Source organism: Carlito syrichta, unplaced genomic scaffold (assembly GCF_000164805.1).
Source record: "Carlito syrichta isolate Samal-C Ts95f unplaced genomic scaffold, Tarsius_syrichta-2.0.1 Scaffold309719, whole genome shotgun sequence".
NCBI classification, from domain to species: Eukaryota; Metazoa; Chordata; class Mammalia; order Primates; family Tarsiidae; genus Carlito; species Carlito syrichta.
In genome coordinates this window covers 51,031-74,591 of record NW_007253815.1, presented here as the reverse complement: position 1 = coordinate 74,591, position 23,561 = coordinate 51,031, and the positions used below count along the sequence as shown (strand labels likewise).

The 23,561-nt window shown below is 38.2% G+C and overlaps 2 protein-coding genes across 2 annotated transcripts in view; one reads left to right on the top strand and one right to left on the bottom strand.

Moving 5' to 3' along the window:
• The window catches only part of DCAF6 (DDB1 and CUL4 associated factor 6), a 152,751-nt gene extending 151,727 nt beyond the window's left edge, over positions 1–1,024 (bottom strand). Inside the window, exon 1 of the mRNA XM_021717374.1 lies at positions 688–1,024. Coding sequence (XP_021573049.1) covers positions 688–697 — 10 coding nt within the window. The 5' untranslated portion in view covers positions 698–1,024. The remainder of the gene's footprint in view (positions 1–687) is intronic.
• On the top strand, positions 683–20,848 carry MPC2 (mitochondrial pyruvate carrier 2). The gene is made up of 5 exons (XM_008067590.1): positions 683–1,074; positions 11,044–11,084; positions 18,236–18,320; positions 19,109–19,220; positions 20,536–20,848. The coding sequence occupies exons 1-5, from the start codon at positions 966–968 to the stop codon at positions 20,570–20,572; spliced, it is 384 nt and encodes a 127-aa protein (XP_008065781.1). The 5' UTR covers positions 683–965; the 3' UTR covers positions 20,573–20,848.
• Positions 20,849–23,561: the final 2,713 nt, after the last annotated feature.

Genomic DNA, 23,561 nt, shown 5'->3' with positions numbered 1-23,561 from the left:
CGCGGTGTTAGATGGCGACGGCGGCGCCTCGGCCCCCGAAGCCCGGCCGCACCCGGGCCGGAGCTCGCCTCATACTCTCCTTCTCAGACTACCCAGAACATCCAGAGACTAGCAACAGTCTCCTCCCTCGGCACCCCCTCCAACGGGAGGAGGCGGAGGCGGAGGCGGAGGCGGAGGCGTCGCGGCTCCTCCCTCTCCTTGTCCCGGACTCCCGCCCCTCCAAGCCTTTCTCGCGAGATGACGACCACCCCGGGGACTGAGGCCGCTGCGCGCAGCCACTGCCCTCACCATGGAGAAGTGGATTCAGGCCACTCTAGCCAAGTCCTCGATTCTCTATGGATAAAACAGCAATAGAGAAAGAAGACGCTGAATTCCGTAGATTCTCGCTCACGAGCCTCACTGCACAGGGAACAAGAGATGTGTGCGTCATCTTTAGTTGGGGCACGGAAGGCCCGAAGAGCCCATTTTAACTTCGGGCCTCCTCAGCCAAAGTGAAGGGGCAGCGGAGCTGGCGCAGCTTCACTTTCCCTTCTTCAACATGGCCCCAAGGGCAAGACGGAGAGGAGGCGGTTCCCCGCGTGACCCCGCCCGCGCCTGGGGCGGCCAATCACGGCGGGCTGGCCCGCCTGCGCGTGCGCACCGCCGGCATGGTGTGGGCGGAGTTGGTGCGGGCCCTCTCTTCGGCACCTGCTGCCATCACTCCACCTCCTTTTCCCCGCGCCGCAGGCTGGAGGCGGGCCGGGGCGGGACCATGCGGAGCCTCCGCCCCCTCAACCTCCGCCGGGCGCGGGCTGCGGAGTCGTAGTTCACAGGGGGCAGGCGGAGCCGCTGGAAGGGCACCCCGGCCGGAAGGCGGACCGAGACGCCGAGACAAGGGAGAGTGACTCGCTGCCCTTCGTTGTCAGCCAGGGACGAGGACACCGCCACGCTCCCGCCCGGCAGCCCAATTTCACTCGGCGGCAGAAATGTCGGCCGCCGGCGTTCGAGGCCTGCGGGCCACCTACCACCGGGTGCTCGATAAGGTGGAGCTGATGCTGCCCGAGAAATTGAGGCCGTTTTACAACCACCCGGCAGGTAATGGACCCAGATCGGCTCCCGCCCACAGCGTCCCTCCCTCTCCCCCTAAAATGAACCTTCTCGAGCTGACAACTCGGCCGCTAGAGGCATCCGCAACCCCTACACCTTCCCCTCGAGTGAATCCTTCCACTCTCGGAGCCTCTCCGCATTTCTCCCGTGCAACATCTGTCATAAACCGGGGGATCTCAGGTCGGCGCTCTTCCTGACCTGTGTTGCATCCGCTCCCTTACGCACGACTCAAATCTGGACCCGGCCTCCAGATTGGGTCCTTGTCAACTTCGGCCACGAAAGGATCTGGGGCCGCCACGAAACCCTCGTTCTCCCGTGTCTCTCCACGTAATGTAGCGTGTCAACGGGGCATATCAACCCACGCGAGGCAGAGCTGGGTGGGTGGCTTGTCGCACTGGAGGGTTTGGAGTAAAGGTCACACTTCCTTCAGCTCTTGCTGGCAGAGGCCTGCAGATTGAGCCCTCCCCCAAACTGGACGCTTTACCTAGGTTTCAGAGTCATTGTCATTCCTCGTCCCTTAGGGGCAGTTTGTTTCCCCACGTCTGTCCTTGTTTATGAAATTACAGAGCTAGCGCTACCCGGACCTTTTGGTGTGGACTGATCTGCTCCACCACTTAATGTAGTGTGACCTTGAGCAGAATCGTAGATCAGTTTCCATAAACTGGTCTTTGTGAGAATTAAGCGATAACGTGTGCTTGAGTTTTTGTAAATACTCAGGAAATGTTAGCTCTCTCTGGTCTTACTGGAAAACAGTGTACTTGCGGTTGAAAAAGATAATTCTGTAGGAAACTGGAAGATCTTAATCCCCCCAACCCTTTATTAAAGACCTAGAATTCTGTTACCTCTTCGATAAAATGGGAAGTAATACTTATTTGGCTAGAGACTAAAAGTAGATATATTCTGAGGTCTCTTTCAAGCCTATGACTTAACAAATGAGAAAATGTATCATAAATTGAAAGATTGAAGTGCTTCCCAGAAAGTGGCCTTTTCCCCCTACATAGTTAAATCTGTATTCTGAAGTTGATGCCATTAGTAAGATTGTCTGATTCTCCCCATTATCTGACTGGGAAGCGGCTCTCTGGAGTTTGAGCTGGTTACTAAATCTGATTTCCAGTTTGATAATGGAATGAACTGAACCTCTGGATTATACTTTAGTTTAATCCTTAATGTTATTTGTTCCAATATGGTATCTATTATAAAACTGATCTTTAAAGAGAAGTTCTTATTGATAAAGAATTTCGGTTTATTTGCCTTGTAGTTCTTTTAACGCTCTTTTTTTAAAAATGTGCTGTTTTGTAGCAAAGATTTTGAGGAGGGAAGGTTGGGCTATGCTTCTGTAATGATTACAGAGTCAACTGAATTTTGTGTAGTCAACTCTGCCCCTCTTAAGCTTTGTGTTTGGGCTGTAGAGTAAAGGAAGGGTAGAGCAATTTTAAATGCCTTTTAAAGGTATTCTTATGTTGATCTTTTCCAAGGCCTTGGCTTTTAGCCATCTGTAGTTATTGTTTATAATACTTAACTTTCAGAATGAAGAGGTGTTACCTTTCACTAGAATGTACATTTCATCTGAATGTCCTTGGATTCGTTCAGTTATTTTAACCCCTTTCTCAGTGTAGTAGGAGTATAGATTTTGAAGCCAGACAGACCTAGGTTTAAACCTTGCCCGTGCGACCTTGACCTTAAATTCCCAAGCCTTATTTTCTAATCTGTACAATTGGGATGATAATTATCACCATTCAGGACTGTTGCGAAAATTAAATGATATAATATCTGTGAAACATGCAGCACAATGTTTGCACTTAAACTCTCAACAAGTGTTAATTCTCTCCCATCAAAGCTTTTGAACAATATGCAGAGTGAGCATACCTGTCACTGCAAAATTATTTATGATTGAAAAGTTGGAGGCACACCAATGTAGAAATTAAGAAGCATGAAAAATATAACTGTTGACTCATTAGTATTGAATAAAGTATGAGGAAACACTGGCTGCTTTAAACACTGGCTACTTTAAGGTCTGAATAAGAAGAATATTTGCATTTTTCCTAGATAAGAGAATTTTTTTTTTTAATATCTTCTAAGACCTAGCGTATTTTCTTTTTAAATAAAAACATACTAAATGAACCGATGTTAGCAGTGTTTAGAAGGGATTGTCTTGTTCTAAGCGTTTTCCAGAGTGAATATTCAAGGGTTTTGCATACTATTTTACATAATAGTATTTGTTATGAATTACTGTTTAAACAGTCTAGAATCACATACAAGGAATTTTTTTAAATAATGTGCAAGCCGGGCTCGGTGGCTCAGCCTGTAATCCCGCGCCTTTGGGAGGCTGAGGTGAGTGGATTGCCTGAGCCCGCGGGTTCGAGACCCGCCTGGGCAGCGAGACCTCATCTCTACAATAAATCAAAAAATCAGCCGGGCGTGGTAGCGCATGCCTGTAATTCCGGCTACTCGGAAAGCTGAGGTGGAAGGATCGCCGGAGCCCAGCAGGTCGAGGCTGCGGTGGCCGGGAGCGGCCCCTGCACTCCAGTGTGGGCGACCGAGTGAGACTCCAACTCAAAAAAATAAATAAATAAATAATGTGCAAGGCTAGAATATTAACAGTTGAAAATCACACATTGCTGATTCTAAATTTTTGAGGTTTATCACTGACAAATATTTCTAGATAGGTAACAAAAATATGTTTATATGTGTGTGTGTGTGTGTATATATATATATATATAGTTAGAGTGTTTCACCTCTAACTTGTGGCCCAGAATTTTGTCCCCTTCATCATTCATTTGCTATGTGTTGTTCCTGGCACATTATGATCTGTCATTGTAGGGGAGGAATAGAGTTCTAGACAAATGCATGTTCTATCAAGTTTGTGAGCTCACATAAAGGGTTGTCACTCCCCTTATCCTCCACGTCCTGTCTGTTAAAGTATATGACTCCACAGTAACCATCTGCTTAGCTGTACTCTAGGTATTTGTTAGAAAACAACCTTGACATTATGTTGTCCATTGTTTTCTTAAAGGTTTAGTTGAGAAAAAAATTATTAATGGTGGAGTGTTATTTCTTTGTATTTATGAACTCCAAAATGATGTGAATGCACAAAATGCAACACTGGAATATAGGAAGAAAATAAGAGAACTTCTATTAATGCTTTCTGCTATTTCATCATTTACATTTTTCATTGCACACATGTTTTATCATATAAAAATATATTAGTACAGTAATTATAAAGAGTTTATAGACATATAAACTAGAGAGAGAGAGGATGTGTGCTCAGATAGTTTTTTTTACTGATGGGGCATAAGTTCAAAAGAAATTGGGAAGACCACAGCTCTGAAGAGTCTTAAAAACTATCCTTTGGTGAAGCTAACCCAGAAAACAGCTATCTGAACCATATCATTTTAGCTCATGGTAACTTTGCTTTTACTGAATTACATTTTGACTGAAGCAGAAGAGCTTTTGAAAAATACAGTGGAAAAATACAGTGGTTCTGTGAAACTTGTTTGAGTGTTTAGTGTGCTGCTCCTGAGAATGTCATTCTTTAGATTAATGGGTTCTTTCTGTGAACACTCAGGGGAGAAATTACTTAAAGATTTGAATAAGAAGATTATTTACATTTTTCCTAGATAAGAAAATTGTTTTTCTTTTTTATTAAAAACAATCTTTTAAGACCTAGAGCATTTTCTTTTTAAATAAAAGTATACTAAATGAACCAATGTTAGCAGTATTTAGAAGAGAATACCTTTATCATAAAAATTTTTGATTAAATATTAAGGGATTTGATGTTATACTAGAAGGCTAAAGACAACTTAGTTCAAAATATACTGTTTTATTATATGTAAATACAGTCATGTGGATCAAATAATTAGTGTACATACTCACATAGTTTAGCATCTCTATTAAAACAACTTATTTTCTTGCTGCAGAGATTGTCAGTGAAGAATCTGAATGCCAGCCTAAGGTAGTTAATGTATATATGAATGCATATATTTGTAAGTATATATTTAACATGTTTAATTATTTACACTAAATGTGAGTATGTATTTTTTTAAAATAATAACCTTTATTACCTTAAAATGAAGGGATGAGAACTAAAATAGGTGGAAAGTTGGAATTTCAACTACAACTGTAAGATATTGGTCCAAAATAGAATATCTTTAAGCAATCAGCACCAAGAAAGTTGAATTAGTCGATATTTATTAAGGGCTTACTCTGTATTAGGTACTGTTCTGCCGCTTGGGATATATTAATGAATAAAATAAAAATCCCTGCCCACACAGAGTTTGTAATCTCAAAAGAGATCATAAAAGAAATACCATTCATGCAGTAGTTGTTAGTTCAACACATAACATAATTTTTGTCCATTAACTTGATTTTAAGAAATTAGTACTACTGATGCCTCACCTAATTTGATTCATCAGATGTTGCAAAGGTGAAGAAAGCCCTAAGAAAAGCTATAAATAATTTATTATTTTTAGATCAGATAAAAATATTAATTTTACTTAAAACAGTATGAAATATGTTTCAGGCATAGTATGATATAGTAGAAAAAGGACTAGGATCAAAGTGTTCTGGTCCTTGCTCTATCCAGAACTACCTGAGTGTAAAACAAATTACTTAACTTCTTAAGTGCCTCTTCTTAGACTTTTCCTAAGGTTCTTCCCAGCTGTAATAATCTACAATTTGACTGAGCACTTTGGGAGGCCGAGGCCAGTAGATTGCCTGAGCCTGCGGGTTCAAGACTAGCCCGGGCAACTTGGCAAGACCGCGTCTCTGCTATTTAAAAAAATAGCCGGGTGTTGTAGCGCACGCCTGTAGGTCTGGCTGCTTGGAAAGCTGAGGCGAGCAGACTGCTGGGGCCCAGCAGGTTGACGCTGGGGTGGCAGTGAGTGTGCCAGCACTCCAGCCTGGGTGGCAGAGAGAGACTCCAACTCAAAGTAATAATAATAATCTACAATTTGGTATTCTTCTAGGACTTCTACTTTCAAAGCCTTCGGGAAACTCAGATTTCATTAATAAAGATAATATAATTATTCTTAGATTAGGATTTAGGGATCTAGTTTTTTATCCTTGCTGTGCCACCTATGTATCCTAAACAATAATTCTACCTCTCAGGGCCTCATTTACCTGATTTCTAAGACGAGTGCCTACAGCAAATGATTTCAACAATCTTTGTATATTTACAAGTCATTGGTTCATTGTAACTGAAGACATTTGTAAATTTAAAGTGCATCACCCCTAAGATGCATCTTAGCTATTTTAGTTCATCCCTTCACTCGGTTTTTACTTTGGAATTTCAAACCAAGGCATGTTTTCAGTCAACATTTTTAAAAACATTATATACCCATAATGCTTTGGGTACTATTTTAGTAATAGCTGTTTTCAAGGCATTGTGGAAAATGTATAGATTATTTGGCTCTAAAATGATAAATCAGTCATGTCCTTAGTGTTAAATAAAAACTAGCTTTAGCACAAATGAAAATGAATGATCTGGGGCAGTTCATATGTGTCAAAGACTAACGTTTCCAAATTCTAAGAATTTGTATGTAGTTTGGCACATGAGAGCAAACAGGTGGACTTTCCGAACTGAGAGGGATGTCAAAACCCATAGAGTGGTATGAACAGGATGGGAAGAGGCAGGGAAAGGTAGTGACTTTTATGACCTCAAAGCATTCAGTAAGAAATTTTATTTTTCACATTGGGTTGTAATGAATCCTCCAGTTCAGCATTTGTAAGTGCATCTGTGTGCATGTGTAAAAATAACCTATTCTGTTTCAAAAAGTAAGTCTTTCCTTAGGAAGAGACTCATATATATGTAATAAATGAGCGATTTTTTGATAGAATTCATATAATGTTTTACTAATAGTAATTCCTCTCAGATAAGGAAATTAGGAAGCACATTTGTGTCATTTTTATCAATAGGTTCATCAAAGTTTACCAAGGTAAACTAAATTAGTTAATTTGAAATTTTACGTGTTACTATTTAGTTATTATATCCACTTGTAGAATTTCTCACATTCTATGAAAAGTTTGAATTTTTAAAATATCAGTTTTACTTTAAAAATAAGACAATAAAACACAAAAGAAAATAGCTTATTCTCTGTATTTTATGTTATTCTCAGAACAGTTCATAGTTTTAAATATATGTACATTTAAAATACTTGTTTGATGCTTTTAAATTACCAGCATTTGAGACCTTTTCAACTTCTTAGAAATAGCAGATTTCTAAGAAACAAGATGAAAATGTGTTGTTACTTAATTCTTTGTCTAAAAGAATGTGTATTATATCTGATGGCGACAAATTTTCTTCATCTTGGACTATATATTAAATGTCTTATGAGGTTGTTTTTATTCAATACATTTTAATCAGTTCAAATCTTCTACCTAATAATTTATCATAATGAATGTTAGCCAAGTACTCTAGTTTATACTTGATCTTATTCTAACATTAAGGTATTATAATCACTTCAGGTATTATTATAATTAATTATCTCATTTATTTTTATGTTCTCCCATGAGAATAGCTGTATCATTGTACAGAACATAAACCTGTTTTTTCCAGGTCTGTGTGATACATGTAACATTGTGTTGTCAATTTTTGAGTGAGTCCTATTTTTAATGCTTTGTTTTGTCAAAACTTTGTGTTTAGAAATGTGGAAGTAAGTTGGAATGTATCTCACTACCATATCCACTGTTGGTTGTTGTTTTCTGGAAAACAACCTCTATATCTAAATTTATATATTTCTAAATTTACTTGTCTAAATGTATTTGATGTATTATTTACTCTTATGGTAAAAAAATAATTAAGAAATGTATTTGAATGCTAAAATAAAAGGGTAAACCAAGTTATCTCTAAAATTTTTATTAACTCATTGTGTGACCTCGGTTATTGCTAACCATTTTTTTATTTAACAATTAAGAAAACATTACTTGTATGCATTCATAGATGTTAAACTCTGATTTTTTTGTGTCACTTAGCATCTTCTGATAGCTCAGAAAAATTAACTCGAAGACATATATTTGCTACTGATTCTTTTTGTTGTTTAGTATATTGCAGTTGTTAACTCATTTAGGTTTATTTTTCTAGTTTAAAATTATTCACTAACTAAAAAAACTCTCTTGGTCCAGATTTTAGCTACCATAATTTCATGTTTGAAGTTTTTTTGGTTCTTGTTTGGTTTGGTGGGTTGTAGGGGGAGCACAGTTAATATTGTAACACTATCGCCTAGCTCCAGGCAGTTTAGTAAATGAGTTACCAGGCGAACATTCTGAAAAGTTTGACTGTAACCCTGAAGGATCAACCACGTAAGCTTATAAAGCAACAAGGATCTAGAGGCATTACTCAGGAAAGTTTTATAGTGGCAGATAAAGAAACATCAGTTTTGCAGTAGGAGGAGAAAAGTCTGCTGAAGAGTTCAAAGTAAAGATGAACATCCATTCAACTAGTGACTCCAAGCTTCATGCAGGGGTAAAAAAATAACCTTAGTAATTGATACTGCATATGATCCAGAAGCCTTGTGCATGACAAAGAAAAATGAATCAGGTGTGCCGATAGGAATCCCAGAAACTCAACCTAAATTTCCATAGAGTTTGAAAAGATTGACAATAGGATCCGTGCATTATGGCATCAGACTCGGGGGAAGAGTGCCATGGTCTAAGAGTAGAGTAACTAATAGGTGAAATCTTCACAACCCTACTGTAAAGGGAACCTCATGTCTCTAGGGTTGAGTAAAGAGCAAATTCCAGCCTTGAGGTGAAGCAGTTTCGAGGCAAATCTGGGTCAAACCTAAACTTTTAATATCTTTGATTAGCATCTATCCTGGAAAAGGGTTGTCCAATTCAGTTCAGTTGGCAAATATTTATTATTTGTCAAGGAAAATTAAGAAATAGGCTTCATCTAGAGCTTATTGTCTGGTTAATATGACAGATTTATAAATAATCACTTTAGCAAGTGCAGAAAACAACAAAAGAATATACAGGCTGCTTTGGTAATTCAGAGAAGGACCATTTAGTCTCACTTGACGATGTTTAAAAAGACTTCCTTGAGGAGATGAAACTTAAGATGAGTTTTCGAAGGATAGGAGTTAGGCGAAAAGGCAGACTATTGAAAGGCGACAGCACAAGCTAAAATGTAAAGCATAAAACAGCATGAAACTAGTTTAATGATTCCTGGTTTACCAACCTACTTAGGCCAGGGTTTCTTAACCTTGCGCTATTGACATTTTTTGAACTGGGTGATTCTTTGCTGGAGACAGCTGTCCTGGGCGTTTAACAATGTTTAACAGCATCCCAGGCCTGCCCACAAGAAGGCGGCAGTATCACCACCGCCACCAAGGCCACTACCGCCACCACCACATCACAGTTGTGACAACTAAAAAATGTCTCCAGACATTACCAAATGTCCCCTGGGGGGGGCGGAAATCATGTCTGGTCTTATGAGAACTACTGACCTAGGCTAAAATTTAGTTAAATTAGGATTAGAAGTTTATATTCTGAAACTCCGTGCTTTCGTGTTTTCTTTTCTATTCCTCCTTTTTCCTTAGTCAAAACTTCTTTTGAAATTTCAATCTAATCCTAACCAAAGAAGAAAGAGAGTTGTCTTCATGTCTTGTTCAAAATAGAAAGAGATGTGGCTACAGTTCTGTGTGTAATAGTGACTGTGATCAGAACAATACAAAGTTTAGGGAACTGTACAGAAGATAAATACTGCAGTAACCCAGAAACTGAATATAGATAGGTTTTTCACTCGATTGTAAGAACTTCAAAATTTGGAACTCCTTGATAGTTTTAATTCTCCTAGCAACTGTTTCAGCACTGTCTCCAGATGTGTTACACAATTTAAAATACAGAAAATTCAAAGATGCACAGAAAAACATGAGCATGGCCAGATGTATGTGAGAAAATAAAGTTTAGCATGTAATTACTTGGTCCCACAAGGAAAGACAGGGTCTGTGCGCCATGATCCTATGGTGTTAAAATATTCTAAAGATGATATACAGTTCATTTGCACAATAAGAAAAGAAAATAAGATGTAGATTGCTGTAGCACTATTTAGGATTAAGTTAGAAAATCAGTAGACATTTAAAAACTATTAAAAGTATAAGCCAGACTTACTAATATTTAGGTATCAGGCTGATAAAAACAACTTATGATTTTCAAGTATTTTAAAAGTTATTTGCATATGTGTTTATACACACATATGTATTTATGTCATACAGACATACATATTTGCTTACAGATTAGGATAATACACTCTGCACTGTACTGGCTAACTTTCCTTTTTCTTTGACATTCTACATTCTTTTAGATAGAAGCATACAAGCATGCTCACTCTGATGTGATCAGCATTTTAAGGGGATACTTGAAATACTTGAACTTGCTGCAATAGCAGGAAATACAAAATTATTACAGTATTACAATGTATACTACAGCTAATTGTGTGCATTTATGATTTAATACTGCATCTTTATGTTTGTTCGCATTTCTCCCAACAGTGAATGGCACCATGTACGGTATGTAAGTATTTGTATGCATAAGTTTTGATAAACTTTAACTTCTTATAATAGATTAGTGTATATTTTATGGTAGTAAATGATAAAACAGCCTAGTATCTACATATATTTTCTGCATTCATGAGGTACCTAACTTTTTCTTAATTTTTTTTTATATTTCTAGGCCATGTGATTCTTCTGCAAGTTTTTTCAAATTGCTACAAATCTCCAAAATATCTTCCAGTACATTTATTGAAAAATATCTGCATATAATTGGACCCACACAGTTCAAAATTGTGTTGTGCAAGGGTCAGCTGTTCAGTGATAATGTGTGATAACTTATGCAGAAAGCATAGTAAAAGTGATTAGAAATAGATTGATAAATTGTTGGGTTTTTTAATTTGGTGATGACTCTTAAAAGACATGTATAAAATATTTGGTTTATTCCTGAAATTTTCTTTTATTTCTTTTTCAGGTCCCAAAACAATTTTTTTCTGGGCTCCAGTTATGAAATGGGTAAGTCTTGAGTTTTTGCAAAAGGTACTATCAGAAAAATTCCTTATTAGAAACTTTAATAATTTGAGGCAGGCACTATGGCTCACGCCTATAATCTCAACACTTTGGGAGGCGAAGGCAAAAGGATTGCCTGACCCCACGGGTTAAAGACCAGCCTGGGCAACATGGCGAGACCTCCTCTCTACAAAAAACAAATAAATAAAATTAGCCGGGCATGGGAGTGCATGCCTATAGTTCCAGCTACTAGGAAAGCTCAAGTGGAAGGATCACCTGAGCCCAACAGGTCAAGGCTGCGATGGCCGTGAGCACTCCAGCCTGGGTGACAGAGTGAGACTCCGACTCAAAAAATAATAATAATTTGAAGTAACTTTTATGAAGGATATACTTTAAAATATTCTTGATATGCCTCTAAATGATTCTGTGGCAGATGTTCTCAGATGTATCAGATGTAGTGAGCTTTATGTGCTACATAAAGGACACTACCTACTTTAGTTTTTCTGAACATTTTAGGTAAGAGGCCTTCTGGAAACGTATTTGTTACCCAAAAAACTTGCAATTGTAGACCCTAGGGACATGAAATTTCATTCTAAAATGTTATGACTAAGTACAACATTAAACTAGCTAAATATGTATTACTAATTTAGTATGAGAATCGAAGGTACTAACACTGAAAAAATATGTAGTTGAAGAACATCATTCTCAAAAAGTGATGGACTTATTTAAGTTTATATGTTAGCGTATGATAAATGTTAGATGCTGGGACATCTGACTGCAAGCCCAGTGATTTTACTCTTCTCCAGGATTTCCTTTCCTAAAGTTCTCATTGAGCAGAAAAGAAGTCATTGTGGTGGCTGTTTGTGGCAAATCATTGACTTTATGTTGAAAGGGCCAGCCAGTTTTGATCAATAGCTGTAATTCTCAAAGTTCATTCCTGGACCTGCAGCAGCAGCAGCTGAGAACTTTAGAAATGTAAGTCTTCAGGCCCCATAGCAGACCAACTAGATCTGAAACTCTTGGGGAGCCCAGTAAGTTGTGTTTTCATAACCTTTCTAGGTGATTCTGATGTCCGCTAAAGTTTGAAAACTGCTGGTTTTTTAATTGTGGTAAAATATTATAAAATTTTCCATCTTAACTATTTTTTAAGTAGCATTAAGTACAGTCACATTGTTGCCAACCAACCTCCACAACTCTTTTTATCTTGCAAAACTAAGACTCTGTGCCTGTTACATAATTCCCTATTCCTCTCCTCCCAGTTCCTGGCAACCATCATTCCATTCTTTTTATCTCTATGAATTTGAATACTGTAGGCACTCATATAACTGAAATTATACAGAATTTGTCTTTTTGTAATTGGCTTATTTCACCTCCCATAAGTCCACAAGGTACATCCATGCTGTCACGTGTGTTCGAATTTCCTTCGTTTTTTGTTTTTTGGGGTTTTTTTTGAGTTGGAGTCTCACTCTGTTGCCCAGACTGGAGTGCAGTGGCCACTCCCGGCCACCGCAGCCTCAACCTGCTGGGCTCCGGTGATCCTTCCACCTCAGCCTTCCAAGTAGCCGGAACTACAGGCACACGCTACCACGCCTGGCTAATTTTTGATCTATTGTAGAGATGAGGTCTCGCCAAGTTGCCCAGGTGGGTCTCGAACCCGCGGGCTCAGGCAATCCACTCACCTCAGTCTCCCAAAGGCGCAGTATTGCAGGCTGAGCCACCAAGCCTGGCTCATTTCCTTCGTTTTTAAGGCTGGATAACATTCCACTGTCTGTATGTACTACTTTTGTTTATCCATTAATTAGACTACTAAGTTGCTTTCACATTTTGGCTATTGTGAATAATCCTCCTATGAACATTGTTGTACAAATATCTGTGAGTTCCTACTTCTCTTGGGTATAGACCCAGAAGTAGAATTACTGGATCATATGGTAATACTGTTTAATATTTTGAAGAACTGCCATATTGTTTTTGCTGGTAACTGAATTTCCACCAGCAGTTCATAAAAGTTCTAGTTTTTCCACATCCTCACCAACACTTGATACTTTTGAGAGGAGAGTGTTTGTTTTTGTTATAATCATCCTAATGGGTGTTAGGTATCTTGTTGTGGTTTTGATTTGCATTTCATTTCTCTATTTATTGGTCATTTGCATGTCTTATTTGGAAAAATGTCTATTCAAGTTGTTCGTTTTGTTGTTGCAGAGTTGTACTATTTTAAGTTGTTAGAACAATTCAGGAATTCAGTTGTAAATTCAAGTAGTTGAGAATGTTAGAGCAGGAAGTAGCTATGCTTCAGTCTTATGGCCTTAGGCAAGTTTGGTCTCTGTGGCAATTTGTCTCCTCAACTCTAAAATGATAAGATTAGATGCAGGGTTTGGGAGCTGTATTTTACAGACCCTAGGTATCTGGTTGTTGTTTTTTTTTTCTATATTGATATGTTGAGAAAAGGTCCCAAAAGCCTTTATACTAATAAAAGGTACATTATTATTTCCTTCCTCTGCCTCCTACCTACACTTAAAATTATACAGTAATTATATATCTATAAATTGGAATTAATTGCTCAAGTATTGTTTCTAGCACCGTCATTTAAAAAGTTAGAGTGATTTCATCTATTTACAATAAATTAAGGGACCTCTTTGACCTCAAACTCAGTACAGTTTAGGAGTTTATTGATTTTATGAATAGCTCTGGTGTTTATTTGATCAAGTCCTTCAGTGTTTTCAAACACTGACAGTATTATATACTCATAAGTGCCTTCTTCACTATCTCTGTCTCCTTTAGAAATGTCTTTTTTTTTTTTGAGTTGGAGTCTCACTCTGTCACCCAGACTGGAGTACAGTGGTCGCTCCAGGCCACCACAGCCTCGACCTGCTGGGCTCCGGCGATCCTTCCGCCTCAGCCTTCCGAGTAGCCAGAATTACAGGCATGCGCTCCCACGCCCAGCTGATTTTTTTATTTATTGTAGAGATGAGGTCTCGCTGCCCAGGCGGGTCTCGAACCCGCGGGCTCAGGCAATCCACTCACCTCAGCCTCCCAAGGCACGGGATTACAGGCTGAGCCACCGAACCCAGCTAGAAATGTCTATTTTAAGTACATGTTGAAATCACTTAGTCTCCTGATGACAGCATAGCTGTAGAAACTTCTGTGTCTCCTTCTCTGATAGGGAGACTTCTTTTGTTAGATATTTATCGTAGTATATATTGATATATTTTCTTAACTCAGAGAATTTGATAATTAGTCTGCAGTAGTCTATACCTGACACATAAAGCTGCTTCTGCAAGCCACACATGTCCTACAACATCCTACTTCTTCAGACATTTAACTCTGGTAGTGTCCTTCTTAGCCACTTGAGTTGAAAACCAAATAATTAGTCATAATGGTCAAAGTGGATAGTCCTAAAAAGCAGTACCTTCATACCATAAATATTTTATTTTAACTTAGAGAATATAAACATATATTCATTTGACAGTCATCTTCTTTAAGGCTAAAGCTTTTATTTGTGTATAGATTCACTGATTTTGAGTTCCACATTTTCTGTCTTGACTAAATTACACCAGAGTGCATTCTGTGTAATTTCCAGTTTAGTTTGCTTTAAAGCAGACCAAATTCTCAGATCCTTTCAAACAGTATGGAAACAGAAACCTGTTTGATTTTTACATGTCTTGTTCATACCAATTTTGACAGCAGGTTTTGTCAACTTGCCTTTATTTAATCCTTCTAAAGCAGTCACTTTAGTTTTCATAGAGTAACAACCCTCTTTTTATATTTTACCTGCTTACCTAATAGTTTATTAAATAATATTAATTACACTAACAAGTAACTGACATAGTAGACAGATTCGGGGACAAATATAACGACTTGATAAAAATACTACTCATCTGGTGGGAGCAAAAATGCATGAGTGCCATAGAAAATAGCTCACTAGCAATAGGTATTCACTTGCCACAGCACTTGTGAGTGTGTTTACAGAAGGACCAGACATCATTGGCTGACCTGGGGAAACGATTACACGAAGGTCAGTAAAGAGAGCTTCTTTATTTTGTTCATAGCCCTCTTGCACAACCTTGTTATCAGTTACCTCTTAAACAATATACCATCTGGTGTAGTTAATTTTTCTCTTCTCTCTTCTCCTTAAAAATAAATCAAACTATTTCAGAGTTATCCATGTAGATTTTTAATACCTGTTTATCCAACTGGAACTACTTATACTGATTAATTTGCAGTTTAAAATTCAGAGGGCTTTGCTGCTATCTCTAAGCATTTTGGAACTGGAATAGTCTGTGGTGGTATTTCACTTTTTAACATTTCTTATCTGAAAGTGTCATATGACTTTTTTTAATAAACAAGAAAATATTGGAAAAAGGGAAGGGAGAAAGAGAAGAAAGAAAAACAATCTCATGAGTATTTTTCCCAACTCAATGAAGACAATCAAAAGCCTGAAAGAATGACAAACGTGTGCTTCAGGTATTTGAAAAACATTTTTTAATTGATGACAATGAAGGGAAGCAATTTGAGTATCTTAGATGCCAAATTGTATTAGCTTGTTTAACACATTATCTCACATTTATGCTTCATCCCCAAAAAATCTGGGAAATAAATATTATCATGAGCTTCCAGGTAAGGGCACTGAGGTTCGCAGAGCTAGATGACTGCACATGCTGTGACTACAAAGTGACAGAGTTCATTCTTGGGCCTTCAGGTCTATTTGTCTCTAAAGCCGATGCTCTTAAACACTTATATGGGCATCTTTAAAATAGGCACTCTGGATCTACCTATATTGGTACTTTCTTAGTATGTTAGGGAGCATTTTACATAATCTTGTGGTACACTCTAAGCATTTTCCTAATCTACAGTTCTATTATCTGAGTAAAGCTGAGAATAAAGGTGAAAAGGAACCCAGACATTCTGCTCCTCATCCTGAGACTAGGAATGCAGAGAAGAGTACAGAAATTCATATGCCTTGATCTTTGGTGCTCTAAAGGCGTTAGCAGCTACAATTTTTGTTGTTACTGATAATATTTTCAGGCACTGTGCTAAGTACTTGAAAGTATTTTCTCATTTTACTTAATGAGAAATTTAAGAGGTTGTTATGTAACTCAATCAAAGTCACATAACTAGTAAGTAGCAGAGATTAGATTAACAAGGAAATTTTGGAAGATAATTTACATGAAGTTAGAGTGATATAGAAGTAGAAAAAGATTTTTTAGAAACATGGGAAAAGGATCTCAAGACCTCTCTGGAATAGAACAATTACTAACATATCCCAGAAAAATTAAATGTCTACTGGGAGCATAGAAAATCATGCTAAATCATGGTAAAGTAATAGAAGTCAATCTCTTTCTTCCCCTAATCAATGGCAGTTTTCCACCCTGCAGAAGAAATAGAACAAATATGGAGCAGAGAGAATGTGCAATGGGACCTGGACGAAAGATGTAGAAGGGGTGATTAGGAAGGCATTTGGGGAAAAAAATCACAGGACTGTGGGTAAATGCTAATAAGAGGAAAGGTAGTACTGGCCATGATTTATCTCTAATTGTACCACTATATTTAACTACTTGCCCCTTTTAAAACTAGAATCATTGCTTTCTTGAACTACTAATTTTATTAATTCAAAACCATTTGGACTTGTTTTAAGTGTATATGTAAATTCATAAGAGTATGTGTGTGTTCTATTTAGAAGCAAAACCCTTGCTGTTTTACATATACAAGAGTATCTTTCAGAAATTCAGTAAAAAACCTGAAAATAATTTTTCAGAGACATATTCTTTGTTTAGTATTTGCTTTAACATACTTCAGAAGAGGAGAGAGAAGGAGAGGAAGCAAAGCAAGTATGGCAGCATCTCAGTAATTGCTGACTCTGGGTGATAGGAGTATAGGTGTTCTTTGTACTAGTCTCTTATTTTGTGTAGGCTTGAAGTTTTCATTAAGGAAAACTTTTATTACATATTCTGTAATAAAGTAGCATAGCTAATTTTCTAGTGAAGACTCAGTAAACTTTCTGAGTGATGTCGATGGTGGGGATAAGAGTGGAATGATTCTATGAAAGACAGTATTAAAAAACACAGCAGAGAATAAATGACCATGTGTCCTTTGATAGTAAAAAAAAAAAGTGATCTAACCAAAAATAAAATTATATGCCGGGCTCGGTGGCTCAGCCTGTAATCCCACGCTTTTGGGAGGCTGAGGTGAGTGGATTGCCTGAGCCCGCGGGTTCGAGACCCGCCTGGGCAGCGAGACCTCATCGCTACAATAAATCAAAAAAAAATCAGCTGGGCGTGGCAGCGCATGCCTGTAATTCCGCCACTTTTTTAAAAGTGGTGGCTGGGCATGGTTGCTCATACCTGTAATCCCAGCACTTTGGGAGACCGAGGCGGATCACTTGAGCCCATGAGTTCAAGACCAGCCTAGGCAACATAGTGAAACTTCATCTCTACAAAATATATATATTTTAAAAATTAGCTAGACATGGTGGCGTAGGCCTGTAGTTCCAGCTACTTGGAAGGCTGAGGCAGAAGGATCGCCGGAGCCCAGCAGGTCGAGGCTGCAGTGGCCGGGAGTGGCCACTGCACTCCAGTCTGGGTGACAGAGTGAGACTCCAACTCAAAAAAAAATAAATAAAAATTAAAAAAATTATAACAAAGTTTTTCTGATACTTCCACTCCTTTTTTTTTGAGTCAAGGTCTCACTGGAGTGCAGTGGCACAATCATGGCTTACCATAGCCTTGACCTCCTGGGCTCCAGTGGTCTTTCTGCCTCAGCCTCCCAAGTAGCTGGAACTACAGGCCTACGCCACCATGTCTAGCTAATTTTTTAAATATATATATTTTGTAGAGATGAAGTTTCACTATGTTGCCTAGGCTGGTCTTGAACTCGTGGGCTCAAGTGATCTGCCTCGGTCTCCCAAAGTGCTGGGATTACAGGTATGAGCAACCATGCCCAGCCACCACTTTTAAAAAAGAATAACATTAACATTAAACATGAAAAGAGGAATCTATACAAATGACCTTAAACAGCTTTCATATAGTTCATGTGTGAAATACATATCTGTAGACCAGAAAAACCAAAAATATATCTGTATATATAAAACATATGTAGTGTGTGTGTGTTTTCTCAACACTTATGATGCCCTTCTCTTTCTATGTGTTGATGTGTGTTTGCAGGGCTTGGTGTGTGCTGGATTGGCTGACATGGCCAGACCTGCAGAAAAACTCAGCACAGCCCAATCCGCTGTTTTGATGGCTACAGGTAGATTCAATGAATATCATCCCCATTCCTTATAGAAAATAAATGATTTTGGTTTTGTTTTTTACATCAGTTTATTTAATGGTTTAGTGTTTGAGATACTTATATACATACACCCACAAAGTAATTAACATTGTGTCTAAAAAGTTATTAAATTATGGATGGAAGAGACAGAGAAAGAATAAGTATCTGTATGGGTTTTTGTTTTTCACATTTTTGCCATGAGTATTTTGTTTTTGTTTTTGTTTTTTTTGAGTTGGAGTCTCACTCTGTCGCCCAGACTGGAGTGCAATGGCCGCTCCCGGCCACCGCAGCCTCGACCTGCTGGGCTCCGGCAATCCTTCCACCTCAGCCTTCCAAGTAGCCGGAATTACATGCATGCGCTACCACGCCCGAGTGATTTTTTGATTTATTGTAGAGATGAGGTCTCGCTGCCCAGGCGGGTCTCAAACCCGCGGGCTCAGGCAATCCACTCACCTCAGCCTCCCAAAGGCGCGGGATTACAGGCTGAGCCACCGAACCTGGCTGAGCATATTTTTAAAAGTATAAAAAAATTATAGTTAATGTTTACTTGCCTTATGAAAATTCCCCTTTAGTGTAAGAATTGAGTACTTTTTATAACACTGAGTTATGGAAATGTGATTGATAACTCAGAGTGTAGCATCTCTTTGTCCTTCATCCTACATTGTTGTTGTTATAAACTTATTTATAATTATTTTACTTAATGCTAAATGTGGTTAAGTCATTATAGCAATAACTATGCTATTTTTAAAAGTTTTTTGTTTCAACAGGGCTTATTTGGTCAAGATACTCACTTGTAATTATTCCAAAGAATTGGAATCTGTTTGCTGTTAATTTCTTTGTGGGGACAGCAGGAGCTTCTCAGCTTTTTCGTATTTGGAGGTAAGCCTACCAAATATATATATTTTTTAATCTGCTTCTAAAGCTACCCAGATGGCAATCATTTTTTTTTAAGATTCACATATAATACTAAGACAAGAATGTGCCTAAAGCAGAAATTTAACATTTCTAGAAAAGTCTGAGAGTTTACAAATAAGTTGAAAGCAGTATGTGACCTAGTTCTTTGACCTTATTCTTCATTGTCTAGAGAGATAGCCCTTTCACATAGTCCCTCTGATTAAGATAATGTACAGTTAGCACTGACTTATTAATCATCAGATTATTAAATAGTTTATTTGATGATTAATAAGTTTATTATTTATTTAATAATTTCCTACATGGACTTTATCACTCCTTTTCAATTGGATATGAAGTGGCTCTTAAATGTATAGTTATGCAATATTAGAAGTGATATTTAGGGCAACCATTTTGGTTCCCCTCCCACCGTGGGAGCTTTTCTGTCCTCGTTAAATCCTGCATTCTCACAAAAATAAAAATAAAGGAAGTGATATTTAGAGTGAGGTCATTGATTTCATTGGAAAGTATCCATGAGCACTGCAAATTTTTTAAACTACTCAATATTATTTGTCAGTGACTAATGATCAATATTTGAAATCAGGATGTTTTGAGAAATCCAGAAGGTATAATTGGATTCATGGAGTAAGTTCCTTCTTTTACTTATGCTATTCTCTGTTCTGCTGTAAGCTGGGAAGAATAGTAGAGAAAGCTCAGGGTGTTTTAGAAGGAAAGGCTCTGTGGTTACTTCTTTGGATTGAGAATTAAGGAATGGTCCTTAGTGTCTATAAACTTAAGTGTTTATAACTGGTTAACCCAGTAGCCTGCCTGCATCACAGAAGTATAGTTTACTTTTAGTGATTAGACTAAAAGCAACCCATTCCCTATTGATTTTTTTCTTAGGAAAGGTGCTTTGTGAGTATAAAGTGAAAAATTCTAGATGACCACATTTTGCTAAATTGTATACATATGTTCACATTTGTGACATTCTTATATAGTTAAGAATGAAAATATTTATTAAGATAATACTTTTGCACAGAAAACTCTGTCAGTTAAGCTGTTAAAAAATTTTGGCAGTTGGGATCTTACTATCTGAAACCAGATACAGATGAACTCACTGGGTTACTTTCCCTTCTGCCTGTCGCTACCTGTAAGCCTCCAAGAAGATTATATTTACAACTATCTGTCTAGCCACTTGACAGCCGGCCAGGAAACAAGAAATGGAGTATGCTTCCCATACTCTCTTAACCATAAATGTGTATATGATTATTGATGGTTATTTTTCTTTCTGTTTTCTTTATAGATATAACCAAGAACTAAAGGCTAAAGCAAACAAATAAAAGAGTTCCTGATCACCTGAACAATCTAGATGTGGACATAACCAGTGGGACCTAGTTTATTATTTGATGATTAATAAGTCAGTGCTAACTGTGCTAACATTTGGAAGGCCCAAAAATATCTTAACTGTAACTGGTAGCTAGTGCTTGATTCAATAGAAAAATAAAGGAAACTTTTAATACAGTCTCTTATTACATGTGACTTAAGGAACTTATCCGTGGATATTAGTAACATTTTTCCAACCATTTGTCCATAATAAATCATACTTGCTCATATATGCCCCAGCCTTCTTCTGTTCTAGTCAGCCCACATGTGTACATAAAAGCACACACAACTTCAAGCTAGTTGAAAGATTAACTTTTCTGGTTATTTAGTGTAGGATGGTCAACTGGCTGTAAGTAAAAGGAAATATTGCTGAAGTGGGTGAGAAATGGAGATGACTACCAAGATGACCTTAAACTATTTTAAATGTTTTAACTTGCCGTGAAGAATCTTGATGATTTTTTTGGCATATTCTGTGAAATTCTTTTACAGCTACAGAGTTTTAAATAGAATCTTTGTAAAGATTAATTGAGATAATGTTTCAACACAGTGCCTGGTCCATGATGAGTTTTAAATTTTTAAATTACACTCAGTAACTGATGTATAATGTAGCAGAAAAGGCTCTAGACTCAGACCTGAACTTGAATCTCAGCTCTATCACGTATATGCTGTGACATGTTAGGAAAGTACCTAGCAGTGTACCTGGGACATAGTAGGTTTTCTGTAAACGTTTGTAATCTTTGTCCCCATTGTGAGGATATACCGGGCATGGGTTATTCCACACTAGAAATTATCAACAGTCTGTTTGATCTGTGCTTTTTTCTAAAAGTGCTAGTAAAGCCAGTCCTCATTAGAACTATAGTCTGATGAATCAACAAAGCAAGTTATTTCAAAATTTGAAGAAATAAAAGATGAACTTTTTGAATAATACTATAAGTGATGAAAATGTGTCAGTTAGCAATTGAGAATCTTTCTCTTTATCATTTGTTCCTTAACAGTAGTCTATCTTTGAGGAGAAGGGATTAGAGAATTTGACATTGGCAAAAGGGAGGAGGTTCTGAAGAGTCATGACTATTGCTTTCTTTTCATAAGCCAAAGCGCTAAATTCATCTGTTGCCATGTGTGTGCACATATGTATGTGTTTCCTAGGTTTAGCATTTAGGAAAAAACATATATTATGAAATATGACGTAGACACAAAAAGATTCATTAAAATGTATTTGTGGAATTGGTGTTTCACTTCCTTTCCTTTAAAACCTGCTCTTTTCTGCAGGTGTGGGGTCTCCTAAGCCCCACTTGTCAGTCAAATTCATTGTAGCATTTCGATGCAATCACAAGCAATCCTTCTTTCTTGGTTCTCAGAAGTTTCCTTGACAAAAACCACCATCACATGCTTTCTTTCTGACCCAAAACTCTCAATTCATTCTATGTAACATGTGATGGTGGTTTTTGTCAGACCAACCTGGGCAACATGGTGAGACCTCGTCTCTACAATAAAATAAAAAAAATTAGCTTGGCTAGGTAGTGCACACCATAGTTCTGGCTACTTGAAAGGCTGAGGTGGAAGGATCACCAGAGCCCAGCAGATCAACGCTGGGGTGACCATGAGCATGCCATTACACTCCAGCTTGGGCAATAGAATGAGACTCCAACTCAAAAAAAAAAAATTAAACAACTCTAATATGTATCCTGTCAAAAACTCATTGCCAGCTGAGCTTGGTGGCTCAGCCTGTAATCCCAGCACTTTGGGAGGCCGAGGAGAGTGGATTGCCTGAGCCTGCGGGTTCGAGACCAGGCAACATGGCGAGACCTCATTTCCACAATAAATCAAAAATTAGCTGGGCACGGTAGTGTGTGCCTGTAGCTCCAGCTACTTAGAAGGCTGAGGCAGAAGGATGGCTGGGGTCCAGCAAGTCTGTGCTGGGGTGGCCGTGAGTGTGCCCCACTGCACTCCAGCCTGGGTGACAGAGTGAGACTCTAACTCAAAAAATAAAAAAGCTCATTGCCACTTGGAACACATAGTCTGGTGGTCAGTTTCACAACTACTCAAAAACTTAGTAAGAATTTCTACATTAGAAATCCTTATTTTCAATGTAGATTCTGAACTTCATAAAAATACATCCACAATGGTGAAAAGTCACTTGGTTTAGTTAAACTGAATTCTATGTCATAAGTTTCTAACAGGTCTTTACTGATGGCTTTATTAGGTAAGTTTTCTCAATTCGTGTTTGACAAGCCTGGGTTTCAACTCTCTGCCACATATTAACTGAGAACTTTGTCTCTGAGCTTTAGTATTTTCAAGAGTAAAATGGGATAATCACAGTACTTATTGAGATAATCACAATTGCCTGATCCACAATGAGTGTTAAATGTAGAAAATTCAGAAAATAGTAAGCCTACTAATTGAAGGTAGACCCAGAAAGTACTTTCTTAGACTAAGGAAGTTTCGATTTTCCTGCATAAAAGATACAAATATACCTATTTGCACACCTGAGATGACCACTGGAACTCTTCAGACTTTCATTTATGGCAAAAAAAACAAGTTACTTGGAGGGGAGAGATGGAGAGGTGGGATGGAGAATGCTCAGTGATTCTTTAACCTCATCTTTTTTGTGGTTTGGCATTCATTTCAGTGAAACATTGATCCAAGGTACATCAGTGCTGCTACTCCCCCATAGTAAACACATTTTCTTTTTTAAATTGTTAAAATGGTAGTGAAAGGTTGAATGTTAACAAGGATTGACCTCAAAGCTTAGGTTCCTCTCCATAAAGCAAAAGTCTCTACTAGAGCCTGAAACAAATAGAAAGCACTGACATTAAGACTGGAGCTCAGCCGGGCTTGGTGGCTCAGCCTGTAATCCCGCGCCTTTGGGAGACTGAGATGAGTGGGTTTGCCTGAGCCCGTGGGTTCGAGACCCGCCTGGGCAGGCGAGACCTCATCTCTACAATA

Coding starts and splice junctions, on each gene's coding strand:
- MPC2 (XM_008067590.1), top strand. CDS start 966: ATGTCGGCCGCCGGCGTTCGAGGCCTGCGGGCCACCTACCACCGGGTG. Junction 11,085..18,235: donor GGGCTCCAGTTATGAAATGG/GTAAGTCTTGAG, acceptor GTGTGTTTGCAG/GGCTTGGTGTGTGCTGGATT. Junction 18,321..19,108: donor CGCTGTTTTGATGGCTACAG/GTAGATTCAATG, acceptor TTGTTTCAACAG/GGCTTATTTGGTCAAGATAC.